At 35.9% G+C, this 24,479-nt stretch overlaps 1 protein-coding gene across 1 annotated transcript in view; it reads left to right on the forward strand.

Annotated features, from left to right (window-relative positions):
* The window catches only part of TFEC (transcription factor EC), a 101,003-nt gene extending 83,497 nt beyond the window's left edge, over positions 1 to 17,506 (forward strand). Inside the window, exons 4-8 of the mRNA XM_054399379.1 lie at positions 3,205 to 3,319; positions 4,170 to 4,226; positions 8,241 to 8,316; positions 16,067 to 16,214; positions 17,126 to 17,506. Of these exons, the coding sequence (XP_054255354.1) occupies positions 3,205 to 3,319; positions 4,170 to 4,226; positions 8,241 to 8,316; positions 16,067 to 16,214; positions 17,126 to 17,506 (777 nt within the window). The remainder of the gene's footprint in view (positions 1 to 3,204; positions 3,320 to 4,169; positions 4,227 to 8,240; positions 8,317 to 16,066; positions 16,215 to 17,125) is intronic.
* The last annotated feature ends 6,973 nt before the right edge of the window (positions 17,507 to 24,479 follow it).

The following is a 24,479-nucleotide window of genomic DNA, read 5'->3' on the forward strand; positions in this document are numbered from 1 at the left end:
CCTTCAGGACCGCCTCCTGATGGATTCTGTCAATCAATCTGCTAAACAGGCCCTCCAGAAGTCCAAGGTAGCAGTTCTACTGACTCTTTTTCTTACCTCTCCAAGAATCAAAATCTCTGTCACTTCATGATCACTGTGCTCAAGATGGCCTCCAAACATCACATCACCCACAGGTCCTTCTTCGTTTGCAAACAATGGGTCTGGTGGTACATCTTCCCTAACTGACTCCCTCACCAGTTGTGTCAGGAAGTTACATACAAGGCTACATCCACCTCCTCTCTTTCCTTGCCTGTTCCTTCTGTATTAAGACATACGTGAATCGTTCTAATTAGTGAGGTTATAGGGTTGCAGTCCCCGGTAGGGGAATGACTTGGGTTTGGTCTTCATTTTCAGCATCTCCACATGGAGTTATGACTCTGTTTTCCTAATAGCTGATGAAAATTGCCAAACAATGAGGGGAAAAGTGCTGGAGATGATCCTAGTGAAACAAAGATGAAATGGGACATTTGGGAAAATGTTTCCTGCCTTTTGCTGCTTGATGGAAGCACTAGTGTAGCTGGATACAGACCATAGACAGATACTCATATGCAGCCCTGGCTGTGTGGAATTACACTGCCTCAGAGGTTCTGCTGAGGGAAGGAGATATACAAACTTGCCAGTCCAGACAGCAGCAGTACCTTCATCAACTGTGTAATCAAATACAGCTGAAATGTGTACCTGTGGTTTTAAGTGGGGTTTACTCATCCTCTTTGGAACCCTCATGCACTTCTGAACTATTCAAGTGCATTAGTATTATCTTTTATTGCAAGTTTAACTGGCCATTCATGACCTTTTCTCTTGTATTCGGGCCTTGTTGTTCAAGTTCCCACTTTTATGCATAGACTTCAGAAATTTAAATAAATTTTGAGGATACAGTTAAAATATTGGTTGAAAATTAGAAGTATCTCATGTTTGTGTCAAACTCTGACTTACAGTTCTGATTTTTTCATTGACTGTATTGATAATATTTTAATTTAAAAAGTTTTGTGCAAGTTATTGAACTCATGTACACAACTGTGTGAAAGACATAAACCATGCTAGATATGCACTTCTCATTTGTTAGATTATTTATCAGCTTATATTACTTTCAGTTATTAGCATTTTCTAGCACATACAGACCAGTAGCCTTAAATTGTACAGCAGCCTTACCCAAGGTCCAATGGAAGGAGTCACACAGAATCTCAATTTTTTTATATCATTCTGTTTTCATATAATTTCAATAAGTCAAATTCATTTAGATGAATGTAGGAAGTAATTAAATACGTGTCTAGAGCTAATATGAGTTCACTCTTGTAATATTGCTATAGTGTCCCTGGAATAAAGGAAATGCAAGGGTAAACCTGCAGTGAATTCTGTCACACTTGTCAGTTTACCACTCTGGAATGAAACAAAGGTGCTTAACGTGTGAATGTGCTTAGCATTCAAATCCTGCATATTAAACATAGCTTGTTCTTGAGTAATAATTGACTGAATTCCAAACATTCTTTTATAAAGCATTTTCATTGAGAGATCAAATATGTAAGCAGATTTTAAAAACTGACTTAACGTTTTGATTTCTAATGGTTCTTAAAATTGTCAGTTCCTCTGTGGAATAAACCTCTACTTTCAGAATGAAAACGTTATTTGCAACTATTCAGAAAGAATCCTGATTGCTTTGTTTCTTTGTGAGTTATATAACTGGGAGAATTTGACACAAAGTTCTCAGATAATTTAGTAAAGTTATTAATTAATCTAGTAATATAATTATTTTAAAATAAAACTTCTTTAAAGTTTCAGATTCAATATACAAATATAGCAAGCACTGCCATTCAAAATAACTTCATGAATCTCACTGTCTACAAGATGAGAAATGATAGTTTAAATAAAGTTACTTCCCATCAGACATATGGCTGGTGTCTCAGTGATCTGTCTAAAATATTCCAGTTTTTAGGATCCATGGCTGCAGGGCAGATCTGTAAAAACATGTTTTCTTGTCTATGAAAAGGATTTTCCTAAATAACTCCTAATTTCCTTTCACGCTTTTTTTATCTCAAGTCAGTAGCTTTCCCCCCCCCCTTGTCTAAGTGGACCTAAATTCAGATTCAGAGTCCTTGTGTGTTGGCCACCAAAAGAAAAAAAAAAGGCAAGCCTCCCTCCTACTCACCCAAAACACAAACTTTATATATATGACAGAAGTGCTACATGATTGTCTTCTAATGCAGTAAGAATACAAAATTATTTGGACTGCTTTCATATGGCTGTTTTCACATCAACATGCAGAAATATGTAAGATAATGACCAATGCTGAAATATTTGTTATAGTGTCAATGGAACTGAGCAAAGACTGAACTGTTCTTCACTGAATTTTTACATATCTTACAGTTATTTCAAATACTTAAAATTATTCAAGCAAAAGTAATATTTGAGTAATTAACTGGAATCCCTAGAAACATATTTTAGTCTTCCTTCTCTTTAAGTGTGGTATAGGGGTTTATTTAAATAATGTTATATTACATTTTGTAAGGTTATAAGGATAACGGTATACACAATCATATATAGTATGCATGTTAAAACCTTTAGGTTATCTGATTTATCCTAACCAGCAGTTTCTTGCCCTAAAGCATATTGATGTTCTGCCCACTCTAATTTTAACTGTTGTATCTAACTGGGTCACTGAATCTTTATACTGCTAAACCAGGTGCAGTATGAACTACCAAGTGATGTGGTAAAAAAAAAAAAAAATCACTGGGGACTAGGTCAAAATCAGCAAGGTTATTTTTGCTTTCAACCTAATTCACATTTGAAGTGCAGTTGTGGTAATCCTGTTATTGGAAAATACAGTATAGAAATAATTGAAAAACAGACACTGGGGCCATATCCTGCCATCACTCAGCATCTGAATGGCATGTAGAAAGCTGCTTGTGAAACAATAGCAGACTATGACCCCTCACTTTCAATCAATTTTACTTAATACTACATAACAGTATAAACTTTCCCTTTAGACACAAACACACAGTTCCTTCTAAAGAACACCAGACTCATATTCAAAGAAGTTTTTCTCTTTGTAGTTATGTTTTTAAAATCTCTTAAGTCTTGAACTTATTTAATTTTCTTTTTCTTTTATTTTCTTTCTCTCTCTCTCTTTTTTTTTTTTAATTATCCCTCTTTCCTCCCATATCCCTCAAGCTATCTAGCAGTATTTTGGATATATATAACAGTGACCAGGGAACGGCACCAGCTAATATGGGTCTCACAAATGCTTCTTGCCCATCAAATCTACCAGTAAAAAGGGAACTCACAGGTAAAAGAACTCTAAGCTTTTAGTATTTTATAATTGCAGAACTGATGGTGTTTCTTTTAAAAGTTGAATAAATCTCAGCCATGTAATTAAATTCCTGAGAATTTTGCAGTTTTTAGTTTCATTTAAGGAAAAAAAAAAAAAAAAGCCAAGGAGAAAAGTTCTGCTTCTGTTCTCCTCTTTAGCAATTCAGAAAGCATGTTCACCTCTTGTTTTTTTATGAACATCATAATTCTAAAAAAAATAATTATTTTAGGAAACAGTGGATTCTTCCATGTTGGCTCCTGACCAATTATATAAATAAATTATCACCCATTAGATTTGTTCCAGGGTAGAACAAATGGTTCTTTTAGAACCTCACAATAAGGCTATTCAAGGTAAATCTATATTAGTAGATTAACAACTTTAAAAGTTACATTCAATTAATCCAAAGAATGTTAACAACTATGTAGAGTTTATTAGTGTCACCCAGAGGAAACAGTGAGCTTGTTGAATATCTCACAAATCTGATTAACTCTTGCATTATGGGATATACAAATCCATATTCACATTAGTGTATTGTAAGTTTTATTCTGATGTAAAATACAGCAAATTAGAGAAAAATACCCCTGCATAGCATTTCAATGTCCTTTAATAAAAAACACACCCAAAAAACCCTCAAGAAACCTTCCAGATTTGCTTACAATATATTACTGATACAATATAGATTTGCTTATGATCTTGTTTAATAATAAAAGGAGTAATGAAGTAGAAGGACTAGGAGGTTGATCTTGGTCATGAAAAGCCATTCTGAAAAGGGAAAGTGCTGAATTACAACTTAAGGACTGCTCTAATAAATGTTACTTTCTGTCAGAAGCAGATACACGAGCAATGGCAAAGGAGAGACAAAAAAAGGATAACCACAATCTCAGTAAGTATATGTTCATCTTCCATCTCATTCAAAGGAAAATATGGGTAATACAAAACCAATGTACCTTAGCTACCACATCTCTTTTTCTAGATCAGCATCTTACCAGGGTAATCAAAACCATGAACTGTCTACAGCCAACCACAGAGTTTTCTTCCCTAAAACTAATTTTTGTCTTTTACAATTGTCTTTCAAAATACTTGGCATATTGTAATTGATTTCTTTCTATATAATCTCCTATTATGATTTTATTCTACCGTTGTACATGTGTCCTGCACACTTTATGTCGTTTCTGAGAATTACAGTGCAAAACAGATAAGAAAGTATGCAGATGATGAAAAAAGGAACAGTGAAAATCCAGTTTTCACACCTTGCTGAAGCACCCAAGTGAGAGGCTGTATCTCTCTATGGGTGATGGGAAGGAAAAAAAAAAAGAACTTACAGAGGATATCAGACAGCTTCTAAGCACTAATTAAGCACTTAAAGTTGTGGAAATTGTATGTCACAGGGGGAGATCAGGGCAGGACTGGTTGAGGCTCATGTTGTTCTGACTGCTCTGCTCTGATACATAAGCTTCCTAACCTCTGTAGGCTGGGATACACCTCTGTTTCCTTTATGAAGAACAGTGCAGCCATGTGAAGATATTAGTTCTAGAGGAGGATTAAAGCATAATGAAATCACTATTTCCGTGCCTAAATAGTAAATTTACAAAGATAAAAGTTTTGATGTATCTAAAATAGAAAAAAACATATTATTCTTGAAAGTATATTGCCTATAAAATTAGGCATTTTTTCCCCCTCTAAAGAGTACTTTGAAACAAAAAAAACCCCAAAGGATTCTTTTTGGAAAGTGCTGAATAAAGCAATGACATTTTCCAGTTTTCCTTTCTTCCTTTTCCAGCAAAAATACTCTGGGAGTTGTATTCAATGATGTTTATGAGTCCCTTCTAACTTGAGATATTATATGATTCTATAAATTGAAATCTAAATTAGTAACTACTTAATAGCCACTATTTGTATCTTTGTTCTCTTATTTATATCTTGGTTCTCTGTCAGTCCAGTAATCTTAGGGTGATTTATGGCTTTACTGGCATGAAATTAAGTACTTGGGAGTATAGCATCCACTGGCACCTTGTGCTATCAGTCACCATGGACAACTTTCTGCTACTTAGGCTTTCCAGAAGGCATCCTTATTTCCGTTTGTACATTTTTTGTGGATAACAGACAGACTGTGTATATTTTTAGGCCTCTTGCTAGCACACCTTTCCTGAACCACCATGACAGCTGCTGCCATTCTCGTTTGGGCAGGAACGGGGAGTTTTTGCCAGACTAGAAAAAGTGATGGGTTGGGATTGTCTGGAACTGCAAGGGGAAAGACAGGTACATCCATATGTTAGGGGTGCCAGGTCTTACCATTGCCTTAATTGTTTTTTTTTTTTTGGCTCTGAAATCGTCCTTTCTCAAACACAGAAGACAGTCTGAGAACTGTCCCTCACCACTGGCAATGCACTGAAGATTATATGCAAGGATGATAGCATACAGACATGCAAATTCTCTTCTGGTTTGGCTCCAAGTGAATATTTAAGAGGTCAAAGTCTCTCTCGAGATAGCTCCACTTCCTGATGCCTCGGACATATCAATGCAGTACATATAAAGGCTTTATTAGTGTTTCAGGCTGAATTTAAGTCCATATTTTACAGAAATGTTCTTATACCTTCTCACACAAAGGAAGAATTAGGAAAAAATATCGCTTTGAATGGTTAGAACCCCAATGAAGCCATGATAAAAGATTTAGATTTAAGAAATGGGACTGCTTCTTCATGTAACAGCAAGATTTTAACTCATCACTAAATGTATTTTCTTGTTTTGTTTGATTATTTTTTTTCCCAACAAAGACTTAAGATTGTAACGTTTGTTTAGTATATGGTCATCCTGTCCACATAGTTCAAAAAACCATTTTCTGGTTTGATTTTAGTATAATTTGATTTATTATTGAAACTCAAGACACCGCTGGAACTGTAACAGATATAAATCAGGAAAGTTCTATTGAAACACGTGTCCAGGCTTCAAAATGTAATCATTGGAAGTTTCTTTTCAGGAAAAACTACCAAAAAAAAAAAAAAAGTGAATTCTGGAAGTGTACACATGTAAAGAAAATTTTGTCTTTTTTTTTTAGCCAATGTTTAGTTGACCTCTTTTTTATAAGTATCTTGTATCAACACTCTAAAAATTAATTGAACAGCTTTTATGCCATATGATTGTACATTTAATGCACATTCTTTAAATCAATGTGCCCTGCCATTGTGGTCCCAGCAAAACTGAAACCTATCTTTTACATTGTTCAGTTGGTGCATGCTTTTGTACATTGTATTCTCATACAAGATCCCACACAAACATCCCATGTCAATGGGAGGCATGGGGTCACTTAACATACACTCAGGAGGACTATAGTCCTGTCTCTTGAACATAAAAATCATGACTACAAAACCTGAGATGCTTTAATCTGTTGAGTGAAATACCTGTTCCTAGAGAGAGACAAGATAACATCTCACAAAGGCAGAGCATTCATCAGGGTAAGTAATAACACCTAGGAAGTTCCCTATTTGGGAATCAGCTAGGGAGGAAGTAGCTGCTGCACAACACTAAGAGCTTCACACAGGCAGCAAGAAAAAACACCTTTACTTATTTGGGAAAAGTAAAGATCTGTGTAGTGAGGCTGAGACTGATAGCAATGGGCTCATATGGCTGTGAGAAGTTGGAAGTCAGACTAGGAACACCCACTGGGGCTGCCCTTGACTGCACACTTCTAATATATATTCAAAACCAGGACATCAAACTTTAAATGCACAACTCCATGCATGGATAAGGGGAACATGTACACATTCTGTTCATATTCTAGGCAGGCCAGGTCTGATCTGACAGAGTACAGTGGTGTTAGTGTATTTCACTCAATGTAATGTCTTCCAAGAAGTAAGGGATAATGAAAACAATCCAATGCAATCCTAGCAATGGACAGAAGTGTGAGTTCACTCCTGTAGGACATCACTGATGGTTTCTAACAGCACTACATTCTCACTGAGCATATATTCTGTGTCACAATCATGGACAAGAAATCCCTCAAAGTGACAAGATGTCCTTTGGGCCTGTTCACTAGGAAATGTGAAGTCTCTGCATGTAAAAGTGGTTGGAGAAAAGCTGGTGAGGAAGCAGAAGATAATTTTCTCAAAATTAGTGAAAATGGAGCAGAAAGGTGACAGACTCTTTGTGCAAAGAAGGGTCACACAATCCGGTCTGGATACCAGTATAAAGTAGACTAAGAACACAGAGAGGGAGAACTAAATTTAAGAGGCTTATCTTCACTTATTTTCACTTCCAGCTAACTTACAAGTAAATAAGGATACCATACATGGTTTGTGTTAGGAGAAGTATAAATGTAAATATAGAAGTTAAAAAAAATATTTATTAAATTATATTTGTCTTCATTTCTGGTATTTTAAAAAATTTATTGTAAATATGCTTGTGCTGTCTATCACTAAAGGAAACAGATGTGCTGGGGATGATGTGGTTTTGGTACACAATCTTTTCTTTGAAGGGATGTGCTTGCAGTGATGCGGTTGGCAATGCTGATAAATGTAGGGAGAAAGATACTGAAGCTGTTAACAGTGATCAGGAGTTGTGCCAAAATATGAAATCCTGGATGAGCTGTCTTGTGTCCCTGTTGAAGTCACCTGTGAAAATCCAACAAGGTGTAAACTCTGTTGTGTGAGAGCAGAGTGGAGAAAGGGTACATAAACATCAGGAAAACAAATTATCTCCCATTTAAGCAATATGTGACTATTTCATTCTTCAGGAGTGTACTCGTAAATGGAAGAGAAGGGTAAGAGATTACATTGAGAGTTCTGTTTGTGGAAGACATTTTGTGTACATTGATTCAGTTGTTTTTAACTATTAAAATGTTTTATGTTGAAGTTCTACAAGCACTTTCACCATAAAAATAGCAACTATTTCCTTTTAACAGTTGAAAGGAGAAGAAGGTATAATATTAATTACCGAATCAAGGAGCTTGGCACACTCATCCCTAAGTCTAATGATCCGTGAGTTCAATGGTCTTTACTATAATAATGTTTATAGTTTAAATATGGGGGGTGGGGGCGGAGGGAAAGTCAGTTGTGTATACTGGCTATAGGATTGAGTAATGGGATACAAAATCTTCCATGCTGGATCACTGACTCAGGTCAGACTGTTAAAGTAACAAGCCTTTGACAGATTTTTTTGTGCCTGTTGGGAAAACTTAACACAAAAATACAATAAAATCAAAATAATTCTAGGGTGTTTAGGAGTGCGACTGCAACATCAGCCGGGAAAACAAACAAAGAAACAAAAATCAACCAGCAAACAAATAAAGCTAAAAAGCAGGAAAAAAGAATATAAATGAAACAACAGAAAATCCTGTTTTCTGTCCCTTGAAGCAATTGTATGGTGTCTCTAGAGGAGGCAGGAGTGATGATTTTCAGCCCTTGCCATGGGCCCTCTAGTGGGATAAAGCAAAATGCACGTTATCACTATCTGCTCTTTGCCTAAGAAACAAAGAGAACCGCCTTAAGAGTGTGTAGACTGAACATTTCTCAAAAGTCCTCTATACAGTGAAGGAAAAAAAATAGTCCTAAAATGCAAAGATAAAAAAATAATAGTCTTTATGATTGCTATAATAACATCATTTTATACTAAAACATATAATTAACAGTAACACAAAAATGCATACTGCTTGAACTATACTTTAATTCCCTTAAAACATATTTGTCAACATGAAAAGAACCCACTTTGGTGGGAAAGCCTATTGCAAGATTAGTAATAACAATTCAGTGTGATACTTAATGCTGAATTTTATCCTTAGGCTTCTGATGGTACTCAGGGAAGCCTTAAGACCATGCAACTAGCATGATTGTGACTTGCATAAAACCGATTGTACAGATTTTGTGTCAATACAGACCTGCATGATACTTCAAATGAAAACATCTATTGATATTTCAGGGGTTTTGTTTGTTTGTTTGTTTTTGCCTTAGCACTAAGAAACTTTTGCTTATATTAAGGATTTCTGTAACAATATAAAGCTGTGTGATAGTTCTTTAAGTACAATGTTGGCATAATAAGCCATTTGGAGTGAAATCACCAGACAGAATCTTAACATACTGCATCCATTTTAGAAAATTCATGAACTCATCTCTTCTACAGCATCTAGCCAAGTGGGCACGTTCTGGTCATTAAAACAGAATTAGGTATCACAGCTGATCTAAAATAGGAAATGCCATAAGTACCTAAATAAAATTTTGGCCACATGTGATCCATTGCAAACACAGATTGATAGAAGCTTCTTTCTTTCAGTATTCAGGATGATTTGGGCAAATAACTGAAAGATTTCTCAGAAAAACAGTGGATGGCACTGTTGGTTTGCAGCTACAAAGCAATAATGAAAGCAAGTTGTACTGCAGTTAGAAATGGGCATGAGGTACAAATTCCAGCTGAGATTTTGGTTGCCTACAGAGGTCTTTCAATTCATGTTTCGGTCTGGACTCAGGTTTAGTTTATGAAGTTACCCCAAAACATAGAGCAATCACTTAAGCTCTTCATAAAATGAGAGATCTGGATCTGTAATTTTGCTGCAGTAAGTGCTCAAGTAAGTGAATGATGGATTTTAGACACAGATTTTGGTGTCGCCTGATGAAAAATATTTGGGTATAGGTCCTGAACACATTCCTTTTTCTTGGTTTAGTCTGCAAACCCATGACTGAGTTCAACAGTGTGGCAGACCCAAAGTGGCTTTTGTTTACCTATCTCACTATCTGAGGACTTCTGTCTTCAAATCTATTAATTGGTACTCCTGTTGAAAAGAGACCTATTTAAAAAGTTTCAAGTTGGTGTTAGGAAAAAGTGGCTTTTGAAAGGTGTTTTTGAAAATTTGGATTAGAACATAACTGCTATAGCTTGGTGACAGGTTATGTTATTCCAAAGAAGTGTGAATAATTTTTTAAAAAAGATGTGTAGGTGGAAATACATTAATGTTGTTTTGTTGACTGAGCAGACCAAAATTATTATTTCTTTCTGTTATAGTCCTGTGTTTCCAAATTATGATTCACTGTCCTTGTCTTTCTCTTTCAGTTCTTTTTCCTTCATAACACCTTCCTGTGCTCCCAATCTGCCCCCTTCTTTGAAAGAGAGAGATGTATCATTTTTTACAATACTTTACCTGTAACATTTTATCACACATAGCATTTTCACCTCATATATTGATTTTAGAAGATTCTTCTTACAGAAGGAACTTAGCTGTAAAAGGAGAAACCTTACTGATGCTTGGACTAATGACAGTGAAGCAAATCAGCCTTCGCATTGAAGAGCAAATACTACAACTAAGCCATTGTGGTTAGCATGCCTGTCCCAGATGGCTTGCTTCAAGAAGATTACATTCAGACTCAGGAACGAAAAAGGACATTTTTTATGCTATTTGGAAACCTTTTATGATTTATATTTCTTAGAAGTGTTGTGTGGGGGTTTTATTTCACTTTTGTTTTGTTAGTTATATAATGAACTTGTTTGGCTCCTGCAGAGCTTCCGCAGGGACTTTCTTTTGACTGGCTTAAATCTCTATTCTTTTCACTTCTTTATTTTATAATTTAATGATGAAAAGTGTGGATTACACTGCTTAAATGAATGGGTGTTTTAAGTTCACTTCATCAGCATTAGAAATGGAGATAAGTTGCAAAGAACTTTGGCTCTTTTGTTTCATTTTCAATGCTTAGATATCCAAGTGCAGAAATGCAAAACAGTTATATAGAATAATTCAGAAATCGAATTACAGAAAGACTGAAAATACTCAGTCATATTATGCTGAAAAGCTCATAACCTGCTCCATTAAATGCACCTGCCTTTCCATTGATGGTTCCTTGCATTCAGCATTTCAGAATGCACCTTTTAGGTAGTTAACAAGCCTTCAGGTTGTGATGGAGTCTTGAAATGCCTACCATTTTATGGTAGTTGGGCTAGAATTGTCAGAAACAGTAAGAAAAAATAGTCTCCCCTTTAAGAATTCTGGTCACATTACAGAACTGGTATGTTGAGAACTGCTGAGGATTTGGGCAGAAGTAGTGGGTTGCTCTCACTCTCTCCTCTCTGCTCCCTTCATTTGCCTGTGCCTGACCTTCTTTCTGTTGTCTGTAGACAGACCTGCTAGCACGGACAGGTTTCTCGTAAAGGAAAGGCTTCTGTTCACTCATGCTATTATAAAGTGGAAACTTGCTGCCTCTTTCAGGAGAATACACTTTGTAATTGCACAGGTCACCAAAACAAGTACAAAGTCCTTCAAAGTATTTCTTTGAGCAAGCATAGTTTACAGCTTGTTTCTCAGAAATAAGGAAAGAAATGGTCTGCAAACATAGTTTCAACTTCACAAATCTATTTGTTATTAGTAAATGCTTTGTGTCTGGCACACTCTGTGACTATTACCCTCTCCCAAACTCTGTTTTCATTAATTAGTTTTGATCTTAGATGATCAGATGCTCTCATCCTTCCTACAGGAGTTCAGCTTGTGTAAACTAGTGAAGCTCCTTTGACTTTAACAGTTAAGTTACCTTAACAGAAATGAGTTGAAGATCAGTCTCATGCCTGTTTCTTTTCTCCTAAATGAGATATTCTCCTACGTGAGAGTCATGTTTTGGTCTGGACCCTTGAGATTTGTAGAGATTCAGTTGGTAAAGTTAGGAGGATCTAGGGTTCAGAGCCTAACAAAACACAATGTGTTTTTCACTCGTTTGCTACTTTTTCATGCAAATGATATTAAATGTGGTAGAACTCTCTTAATCAATGAGTAGCATGTGAAAAATTTCAAAATATTGTACTGCATGCCTACACAGAGACAAAGACACAGCACTCCTTTGCAGAGTCATTGTTATTGATCATAATGGAAAAACTTCTTACTGCTCTCAGATGCCTTGTTTCAGATATAGTTTCCCATGTGTTTCAGTGAAAGAGTACAATTAAAAAGAAAAGAGAGAATTCCTGCCACATCCAAAGACTACCTGATCTATATTATATCTAATTTTGGTGTTCAAAACTGTTATGAATGCAACCAAATTGTCTGTTTTTATAAAGCTGTTTCCAACAGAAAATCTAACAACTGCCAGTGGCTGCTCAGTTTTTAAAGGTTCTCAAATGAGTCTGTAGGCCTTACCATTTCAGTTTTTATCTGGATTATATACTGAGCAAGCAGAATATATAAATGCCTAAAAATCAAATCCCACAATTTTCTAGTGCTACTTTTATAATTTTTCTGATGTTTATTTGCACCTATTTAGAATTCAGCATTTTCAGAGAGAGGATTTTTGTTCATATGCACTTGCTGTACCTGGATTTAATCCATCTTCAAATGCTTAGGTGCTTTTTTATTTCCCATCATAGATTCATCTTAGCAGGCTTGCCTGCCTGCTAAGTAGAGCTAGAGGAATTGTGGACTTTTGCTGTGCAGGCCCCTCCCCTTGCTACTGCCTCCATCTACCTGCATCCTCACTAGTTATGTTGCTACAGCACTGTCCTGTGACTGCTGCGCGGTGCTCTGGGATGGAGTGGGTGGAGAATGTCTGCAATGCAGAACCAGCACAGATATCTTCAGTGTTTTCTTTTGATTCTGCTATAAATAGAGACATGGAGTGAAAGACATGTTGACTTCTAAGGTCATCATCTGATCCTTTGCTGTGTTACCTCCAGACGCAGGAAGATTTAACTTCAATATTCCTGATTTAATAAGTCCAGTATATGTATATATGAGTAGAGATAGAGAAATTTTTGTGCATAGGCACACCCTCCCTTAAAATAAGTCTCTTACATGGTAATAGTAAACACAGCCTTATCATGCTATGATAGTTTTGCCTCTCAAATTTATAAATACTACAATAAGAGATATCTATCCAGATGTATTTCTTCCAGAAACTGGCCAGATCCATCTCTCTGGCTGTTTGGATCCAGGAACTAGCCCTTCAGTCAAGATTTATTTCTATCTATGAGAATATAAATATATCACTACCATATATACAAGAATTCAAACTATCATGGCAACATGAATTAAAATTAAGCAGAATCAAAAAGGCTGTCAATTATGTGTAACATGAATGAATTTAATCACAAGATTCCAAATACAACATTGAATATGTGACTTACTCATATGTCAATCAGACAAAAAGTTAACCAAAAATACTTTTGTCTTAATTTGACTTTGAATTTGACATAACCGACGCAAAATTGTTCATGAAATCACTATGAAATATTTGCCAAATAGGTGATATATGGACATTTTTATCTTAATTATTTCCAGTTTGCCAGCTTCTAATTTCACAGTGCTACGTTTTTATGTTCAGACCATAAGACCAAAACTGGCTTAGTTTTGTCATAATTACATGCTAGGAGGATTTGACCCCCTCTTAATTAGTTAGATTGTGTTTCTCCAAAGTTTATGCTATAGGTATACTTATTACTGTAGTGCTTTTCAAAGTTGCCATGAAAATGTCCTGAATCAGTCATTTTCACTTGAAACTAAACAAATACCTACTGTAATTTTAAGCTATATGTAGCACATATAGCTCATCTCTGAGATGGCAGTGGAGATTCCCAGTTTGAAATGTTCTCCTAATTTTAGCTGCTGGAGTGCTTGGGTATAGACAAACAGGTACCTCACTGCCATTCAAACTCTCCTGCAATTCAGATAAAAATCAGGACCTCTCAGTATTTTACCTAACTTTTCAAAGAGGTGAAATAATAATATGGTGAGAGCAAAGATTTGTCCAGAAAATAAGCACCACATGTATTAAAAACTTACCTGACCTTTACAGTTTGTCCCACATACAAGGATAAAGTCTTCTCCTAGAAGGCAGTTCATAGGATGCTGACAGGAAAATGTTCTGTCTTCCCACCTAGAGAGGAAGTACAGGAAGAAGGAGGCAGAAGGCCAAGAGATGATTCAGCTGTCATGAGGGAGGCAGGTTCTGCTCTTGGCTCCTAGTTCCATTTGTGCTTTAGTTTTTTATGACCCGGGAATGTCTAAATGAGAATACTCACTGCAGCGAGCAGCTTCTGATGTTTGGGCTTTGCAGACATCTGTCTGAGACAAATTATTTTCTCTCTGACCTCTCCACCCTCTAATCCTAAAAGCTGTGCGTTCCTGGCCCACATCATTGAGACGAGGGGAGATCCCAGTGTGCTGGAAACCCATGGTTTGCGTGTTGCAGGAGGATAGGGATGTGAATTCAACTCGCCTCTGATCAAAAAGCTGGGTCTCTCAGTAGTTATAAATGCTATAATATGGTTAAACACTGTGATGCTATAGCACTAATAATTCTGTGTATTCTTCTGATAATTTTTAAAGTTGTCAGCTGCTAGTACAGTGCCTCAGGAAAGGCCATATGGTCTGAGTCCCTAAATCCTGTACCTGCCTGGATCTATATATTCAATAGAAAGGCAGCTTTCTTGCAGGAAGTCTTTAAGGGTGCTTAGCCTTGGGGTAAAGGTGCAAGGTGACTTAGGCACTTACTCTGAGATGCAGAATGTAAAGTATTCAGTAAATCCACTCAAGATCACAGTTTTACTCACCATAGATGAGGATGTGAGTAGGAGCAAGTCTCTTTAAATAAAGTAACCAATGAATAATGGAAAGCAATGACTGACTGGAGTATAATTTATATTTCTTTTTGACTCTATAAATGCCAGCATATTTGTATTTGGAAGAGGTAGTGAAAATAAATGCACTAAGTTGGCAACTTGTCATTCCCAACCTCAAATTCTTACTGGATTTTATATCTTTTTCCTTCTGAGGGTTGTTTTATATGACCTGAATCTCTACCAACCTTCTGATCAGTTAAGCCTTCCTGAAGAGAAGTGGATAGTTTGAATAAACCCTTTTGTCTGTATATTAATGCAGTGGGCCCATCCTGTATCACAAGATACTTAATTTTATTAGAAATAAAGCATTTTCAATGAATTTTATTCCTGTTTCAAGGCCTCCAAGGCCTTGCATAAAAGAATACATAGAAAGATCAAAAATGCATACATTTAAGTACTTGAACAGATGCATTTGAACAAGTGCATAGTTGTTAGTAAGACCACTTGTAAGCTGGAAGTAAAACTATGATTTCCCGAATGATGGATAAGTTTAATCCTAGTGTTTTGCAAGGCTTTTATTTTGAGTTGGAGTATACATGTAGGTGTGGATTTTAGCTTGACTTACATTGTTTCAAGACTTTTGAACATGAGTTTTGTCATTCCATAGCTGCTATGGTTACGGAAGTCTGATTTGTCTGGTCTATTGTCAATGAGTAGTGGCATTCAGCATAGACCATTTTTTTCTCAACAAGCATAAAAGCAACCTCATTAGTAAGTCAGGTAAAAGGAGTAGTATATTCAAAATGATCTTTAAAAATTTAGGCTTAAGTCCTCAGTAATGTATATTTCCTAGTTCATTAATGCAGAAATATTGCACATAGATTTTAATCTTAGAGTTAATAATAAAAGCAATTTTCACTAAAAATATAAAAACTGTAATGGTAGAATCATGATATTGCATTTAGCTCTCCCACAAAAAGTCACTTTATTACTTTCTTTTGACACTTATTTTCATTCTGGGATTAATTTTACTATATAAGGGCTTCTTAACTATTCTATTAAAATTTCCATTCAGAAGCAATAATATCTAAGAGTGAATAATAGTCATGTAAATCATTATTTCATATTAATGTAAAAGATTTTGTAAGTTCTTATGAATTCTGCTGACATGCACAATTGTGAAAAGGTTATCTCTACATTCTGCAGTGATATGCGCTGGAACAAAGGAACTATTTTAAAAGCATCAGTGGAGTACATCAAGTGGCTACAAAAAGAACAACAGAGAGCCAGAGAATTAGAACACAGGCAGAAAAAATTAGAGCATGCTAACAGAAGACTTCTACTCCGAATTCAGGTTTGTATAAGAGCATTGCCATGAACTACAAAGCTTTCTCAGTACATATCCCTCATCGAATTTTATTAATACATATTTTTCCCCCTAAATGGCATTTATTAAAAATGAATTGAATTTCCCCATTTATTGCCATGTCTTCTGGGGAGGAGGGGTTTTAGTTTTAGATTACTAGGAAATTCCCATGGTAATTAGACCTTACATAAAGGAATACATGGAAAGTTAATAAACTATTTGTACAAACAGTTTCCTTTTGTGTTTATCAGAGCCAGAGAAAGACAAGAATGGAAGTAAAAAATATAGCCCTGCAGCCAAGAATCAATACTGGATGCAAAATTCCAGGATATTTGTTTTCCCTTTGTAACCATTTTACACTTACAATTGTTTAGGTATGGTTTTCAGTGTTATAATTGCTTGTGCATGAAGCAGCAGAATATAGCCCTGCACTTCTTGAAATGTGAGATTCGAATACAGACACATATGAAGATGAGGTAGGCAAGTAGATAGATAAATAGATAGATAGATAGACAGACAGATGTACATAAAATCAATCATCATACATGGTGATGTACATGTATGTCTTCTTATCTTCAGCATCATCAAGTAAAGCATCTTGTTTCTCTGAACAGCAGTGGATAACATACTAGAAAGTCATCAGATTTTTCTGTCACCTTGGTGGGTGCAGTATGCAATGGTTATGCAGTATGCAATGTTTAAAGACAGGACAGTAAAGAAAAGGAAAAGCACTCACGTAGCAAATTTTATTAAATTAAAATCTAATATTTTAAAGTGTAGCATCACAAGTAAATAAAAGCTAATCTGCATGTACAATCCATATGCTTATTGCAATATCTCTGAAGACACTGTTTAATCTTTTGAAGTCATTATCTAATTGTTTTTGGTTTAAATGTTAGGAACTAGAGATCCAGGCACGTGCACATGGCCTGCCAGTCATGTCTTCACTTAGCACGGTCAATTTAGCTGCACAGGTCATCAAGCAACAGTCTTACCCAGAGGAGAACTCTGTAGACTACTCTCAACAAATGCCTCTGGCACATGGACCAAATTCTGATGTTTGTGACGGATCCACAGCCTTTTCTGATCCACTTTCACACTTTACGGATTTGTCCTTCAGTGCAGCTTTAAAAGAAGAGCAACGACTAGAAGAAATTTTACTAGATGACACAGTGTCACCATTTGGGACAGATCCACTCTTGTCCTCCACATCCCCAGCTGCATCAAAAGAGAGCAGCAGAAGAAGCAGCTTTAGCACAGATGACGGAGATGATTTATAGAAGCAGAATGGGCTTTATATTCTCTAAAACACTTGCTAAAAGACTGAGTTGAACAAAAGCATGGTATTTGTGCTTATTTGAAATACGAATAAGGAGAGCCACTGTGAAGATAAGTTACTACATGACAAGGGTTTAAATCAGCCCTTACTTCACAGGGAAATGAGACGGACATGAACTCATATCGCTTTGCCCCAAATTCACACCATCTGTTCACAGCTGACATTTGCACAAATCTTTCTTCATTGGGAACATTTTTACTATCATTCCATGACTTTTTACAACACTATGAAAATGGTTATCATGAAAGGAATACCCATGTTACAAAAGTATATTCATAGTCACTCTTCAATCTGTGTTCACTTTTCTTTCCTATAAACGTGAGTTTTCATCATTTCTTAATTTTTTTTCCCCTGTTATAACTAAAAATTCTACAGAACATGAAGCAATAGGGAACTATTTAAGCTGGGTACTGTAGAGGCATTCCATGTTTTAAAATCTGGAAAAACAGATGGTAATGCTTTCGCACAGGTGAAGTGAGCATGAAATTTAACCACGTAGGCTTCTATTTAAAAGGACAAAATCCATTAAGCTTTTCATGGAATTACATTTTTAAAAATTTCATTTGTAGAAATAAGAACGGATTTTTAATATATACTTTAATGATACAGAACTAAAATGGAAACTAACATAATGACAGACTCAAAGGTAGACAGAAAAAGATATGACAGTTCAGCAGAAAGATTGCGTGGACGTACAAGATTCAGCAATTAGCACAATTTAAAATAAGCACTACTGGTAACAAAGCTATGTCAGTTGCTTTGCTCAAAGAGTATTCAGAGTCCTTTTTTGTGTGAAAGAGATCAGAATTCAGAGACTTGACAGTGTGCTTCTGGACAGTACTTTCAATGTCCTTTGGCAGCACAGTAAAGTTTTTTTTCAAAGGGATGCTATCCATACGCATGCCTTTGATCCATTTGGAAACAGGGAAATTAGATTCCTATTGCATGCACTTGAAACAAAGAGAATTTAATTTCAAATTTAGCGTTGAGGTCACTAAATAAAAACTGAAAAGGAAGATTTTTCAAATTGAAGGGGATATTCAGAAGTGTTTATGGGATGCACTGCTTCTCATAACTAGCTGCCTAGGAAGGATCATTCAGAAAATGTGTTTTGATGACTCACTAAAGGCTTGTTAGTCAGAGGGCAGGTAGCAGGCATATAATTTCTACGCATAGTGAAAATCTGGACAGTGATGTATGTTCATGAAGGACATTAAGCACAATTGTTCTAATTGTAATATTAATATACGAGAAAACAAGTTGGCACAGGTTCTTCATAGCTCTTCCTCAGTCAAAGCCAAAAGATCACATTATGGAGCTCTTTAATGATTCAAAATATATTTCCAAAGCATGTATTAATTTGCTGTCACTGAGCCTGCCTCATGCCCCAGAAATACCACAGAGCAGTAAGAAGAGATTAAAGTGGATTGTTTGCATGAACATTTTAAATGCATTTAAATATATTATCAAAGAACAGACCAATTGTTTTTTTCCTGTTGCCTCTTCTGTTATTGGTATTTGAGTCCTCCTCATAGTTCTTGTGAGATTCGTGTTCTTTTAGTGCTGCAGCCCATTCCTGACCAACCCAGATAATGTCACAATAGTTTCTTAATTGAAAAGTTATCAGTGGGATAATAAATTACATCTGAATGGCTATGAAGGATGATGGAGTATCCAATTTAACAAGAATATTTATGTTTTTTGAAAATTCAAGGACTTTTACGAGCCTATATAAACTACCTGGATGTAAGCTGAACACAGCAGAACTGATCTTGTTCTATATGTGTGGATTCCATTAGAAGATTCCACTGTATGGTGGAAAAACAAGCAGGATTCTGGCGAATTTATTTATTTTATTTTTTAGCATTGGGGAAAGGCATGGAAATGCAAACGATTTTTAACCAAAGGTAATTGAACATAGGAGTGTTTCTATAACTTAATCTTATTAAAGGAGGAACCACCTTGTCATAGTTTTGCCAAAGATTAGCTAATATTGACATATGAATGCCAAATATGATGAATTAAAAGTAACATTTGTGCTCACAGTATGTCTAGTGTAGGATGCATATTGTCCATTTCAGCTGATGAGAAGAAGGGGCCTTTGACTGATATCAAATGCCATTTGTCCTTGTACTGCAGTTTCTACTACATTAGTTTTAAATACACCAGTGTGGATTGCTCATAATGGAGAAAGAGAAATTAAATATGAATGCATTACATGATTTTCCCATTGAACTTTTACGTGGGATTTACACCTTACTTCTGAACTATATTGACTTTAAATAACATCCTGAGTTTCATCACTTTTATAAGCACTGATCTAAAAAAAACAATATAGTGCATCCATTAAATTTCTGAAAATTGATTCTCATTCTTCTGACAGTTGCTTCAGTGTGAAGCACCAATTTTTTTTTCTCTTCCTGCGCAAGAAACTTAACAGAAGGTACAGAATGCTCTCCTTTGCAATATACATATTGTATCTGTCATTAAACATATTCAAGCTGTCTTCACCCACACAAAATCTCCAACCCCCTTGTCCAAAACACTAAAAGTATCCATATTTGTGGGAGTATATTATGGCAATATTGTTTCACTACCATTACCTTTTTTTTCTAGTAGGAAGTCATCTTAAGTAGTATTTTATCTAACAGCATCACTCTTGCAATGAAGTGGCAACACAGGGTGCAAGAAACAGTAACCTAAGGTGTTCTGGGGACGAATAGGTGGTACTGAAGGCATCTAGGAGATAGGTGTGCTGATAACCAGACTTTCTGGTGTGAGCACTCCCTCTCCCGCTCCAGATTTGGTGAGGCTGCTGTGAAGCTGAGAGGACTGTTAGAGCAGAGCACAGCAAAGTCCTAACAGGTTGCACAGAGGTAAGGGATTTCATGACTACAGGGACATGTCACAGTATCACAGTATATCAGAGGTTGGAAGGGACCTCAAGAGATCATCGTGTCCAACCCCCCTCCCAGAGCAGGATCACTTAGGGTAGTCTGCACAGGAATGCATCCAGGTGGGTTTTGATGTCCTGACATCATGAGGCAGAATTTCTTTGCTGTCCATGTGAGTTTTATTGGACTAAAATGTGCAAGTGAAATATACTTTTTAAGCCATTTCCTACAGAGATCTGTTTAATGAAATCTCATGAAAGGGATGCATAATATGTCTGTGGCTCTAGGCCTAGAAAATAATTTAAAGACTTATAGAGTTTGACCTCAAGCAGGGCAGGGGGTGAAAAGTGTCTATTTTTTCCAAGATGTATTAAATGAGGAATTCTTGCTTGTTTTCAGTAGGAGCTGTTCAAAGCTGGTGGATATATTTTTGCAGAATACACAAACAACCGGATTGATAATTATGCAAAAGGAAAGGGAGTTGAAATATTAACATCCTGTTTAATTCATGAAATTGATCTAGATACTATACTTAGAAGAGAAACCTAAATGATTTCGTTGTGCATAGCGTGGATAGTGTGAAAAGCTACAGTAAGTGCAAACAGTTTAACAAACAGGAACACAGTCGCTTTATGTAGTAAAATGACTAAATATAATTCAGTCATTTAATCTTCATAATAACATTGTTATTAGAATACCTTTTGACTTTAATAGGGTTGTATATATGAATGGAGAATGTAAAAATTACTGTAATTTAAAATTATGTTAAGTCTCTTAGATAAGTAAAGGCATTTACATTACTATTATGAGACTGTAGAATATTTTTGTAATAATTGCTATTTTTCATTGTTAACCATATAGTAACTTGTTTTTTAAGTCAATGTCTGCAGACAGAATGTACTTTATTAAGTGCTGTACATGCAATCTTTTTAAAATTACATTTTATACATGCTGGTATTTTATGTTTATTACATGAATACAATTAAAGGATTGAAATTAAAAGTTCTCTTTATGTGTCCCTTGTGAAACTTCGCTATCCGATCCCCCAAAGAATGCCATCACAAGACAATATAATAACATCCGCTAAGAACATCTGAGATACCTAACAGACAAAACACTTCACAACTGCTAAACATTTAGCCCATTATGATTCATCATGATCCAGTAGCCTCCCATTAATAAAAATAATTGATACATTCTTTAATATGGTCTCCTACCATCTGCTTATTCCTGCTGCTAAGGCTTTGATTTATGGAAAGTGTTTTCAGAATGTTGCAGAATTGCTAGCAGGCATGATGATATCAGTTAAATCACTAAGAAGCTCTACAAAAACCTTTTAATGTACTAGATGTTCCCCAGACAATCTAGGATAAACAGAATATTGTATTTTAGGATGTAAAACATGTTTTTAAAGCTGATAATTAGGTAGCATTTGGCACTAAAAGATATTCTTACTTAATGAATTAAGTAAGCATTCAGATTGCATTTTGAATTGCTAATAGCAAAAGTACTGCTTTCTTTAGAAGACATTTTGGTGCTTTCTGTGCATGAAATGATGCAAAAGTTGTTAAGCAGTAATATATATTTCAGTACAGTTTTGTAATGGTTTGCTGTTTCATATAAAATAATGCTCATTTTTCGTGTACATCAGATAAACCTTCTATTTGTAATGAAGATGTTCTTCAGGCTCTTTATTTCATCAGATCATAAGGAGACTTCTATCAGCATTATAGCAGAATATTATTATAAATATTATTTAAAGTTAAGTGATTAGCCATGGAAAGAAACTTTGCTTTTTTTTTTGCATGTTTATTACGTTCTTATGATTTGATCATAAAAGGTACTCAGCTCATTTGTGAGGGACTGAGAACCCTCGGTTCACTTTGAAGAAAGGCAGTGCTCAGCCTGTTGCAGACTCAGACAATTAAATAAACAGCATCATAAAATAAAATCAAAAGTAATTTCAGAGATTAGAAAAGCACTACATGATAAAGTGTTTGATTAAAAGTAGTGATATTTACAACTGACAGACAAACAGATTTAATGTCAGTATCATTTATATGACGACCAGTGGCAGATTAGAGAAAACAGTATGAAGTTGTGATAATAATCATACCAAAAGTCTAATGATAAAGGAAGCCACAGCAGTGAAGCATGTTAAGGCTTGTTGGTTAAATCACTAGTACCCATCAAGTTGAATATATAGCCATTTCATTAATTGGCAACCACAAGACAAGTGTTCTCTGTTCAGGGTGGTGATGATTTTGATATAATCCACCACATTGTGGTTAAGTATATGATTCATGTAATAAGAAAAAGGTGCCTCCAGGCTATTGTTCCTAGCATGGATTAAAATTTACATATTGCTTCTCCTTATGTCAAAACATCTGGTGCCTGCAAATGCTAACATTTTGTGAAGAAGTTTCACAAGACAGGAAAAGTGGATTGGAAATATTGCATGTGAATCATTCAAGCATTATAATGGAATAAGAGGCTAAATTATGAGCAGGCAGATTGAACAATAGTACAGTCAAAGAAATTCATATGCTTATGAGTTTGATAGATAACACTTTGTAAAAGAAGGGGATGTACCCCAAATCATAAGAAATAACCAGAGGTTTTTTCCTTTCAAATATCATTGAAAATGAATATAGGTGCCTTCTATTGAAATATCATCTTGATTACTTTCCAAGCTGCCTTGTCTGCACCGCCCCCCCCCTCCCCCCTCCCCCGAGTATTTGTACTAAAGTACTAAGATTGTAGCTATTACAATAATTCCATTCATTCAATTTAGCATATTGGCATCCTTACCTCAAAAACATCTATCTCAAACGATTTGGATAGCAGATTATCCTAATCATATTGCTTCCTTGGCAAACCCAGCAGTTCCTGCAGCAGCACCTGGATCCTAGACTTAGGGTCATTTTCCCTTTGATTTCTAAGTGAAACTTCAGATATTAACTTTCAGTTATTACTATTTTTTTTGTTTTGTTCTGGGTTATCCAGCAAGATACATCACAGATTAACAAAGACTGCTGTGATTAGCAGATGCATTAAAGTCAGAAACTTCCCTCTGTGTGAAAGGAGGCAATAAACAGTGTTTTCTGCAAAGTGCTTGGATTGGTGTAATAGTATATCTATTGATTTTCTAGGATCAAAACATAAACATTCCTAGACAGCTGCTTTGTCTGCAACATAAGAACTATTCAAAAAGTAATGGCTATTCAAAAAGTAGTGGCTTCCCCAAAGTGCTTTTGCGTTTTGAAAACTTACTTCTTGGGTTAGAAATTTACTTTCTCTTTTAGCCTTCTGGAGTTCAAGTGGGTAATATTTATGAGCCTTAAGTCACCCCCTGACGATACCCAAGGGATGTCCCAGGACCATGTGTCTGTGCAATAAGATGACAGTAATGGCAACTGCTATTTTCTGCAACCAGTCCAAAACTGACAGTCAAATGAACAAAGCCTTTGGTTGTGAACCCTGTTCTCCCATTTCTCTAGGGAGGGACACTTCTCCTGAGTTTCACTTTCCACTTGGACTGCTTCCTCAGAGCTGGCTCAGGTCTCCTAATCATGCTGCATCAAATCCAGAGCAGCTAGCACCTAATAGGTTCAAAATCTGTAAGCACAAAACTGAGGTTATATGATCCGGTTGCCCATGACAGCAAGCAAGGATTTAGCAATGTGCTCGGGCTCCTCTGAAGACCTCCCAGGCTTCCTCCACTAAGCCCAAAGGTGTTTCAACAAGAAGGTAGCCAAAGCCCAGTGCAGGCCAAGAGTTCTCCCTTCTACCAGCTCTATGAGAACATTCATTTTGTGAATAGTGATTAAGAGTTTTAAGCATTTTACATGAACTTGCATTTGTACGTTGTGCATAGGCTTGCTTTCTGTTACCAAGTATTTCCAAATTATTTGAGTTCAATATACATAATTTAGAAAAAAATCTGTTAGCTAAGTATTGTTCAATATCTGTATCAATGACCTGGATGAGGGGATTGAGAGTACCCTCAGCAAGTTTGCT

Source organism: Indicator indicator, chromosome 3 (genome assembly GCF_027791375.1).
Source record: "Indicator indicator isolate 239-I01 chromosome 3, UM_Iind_1.1, whole genome shotgun sequence".
Taxonomy (NCBI): domain Eukaryota; kingdom Metazoa; phylum Chordata; class Aves; order Piciformes; family Indicatoridae; genus Indicator; species Indicator indicator.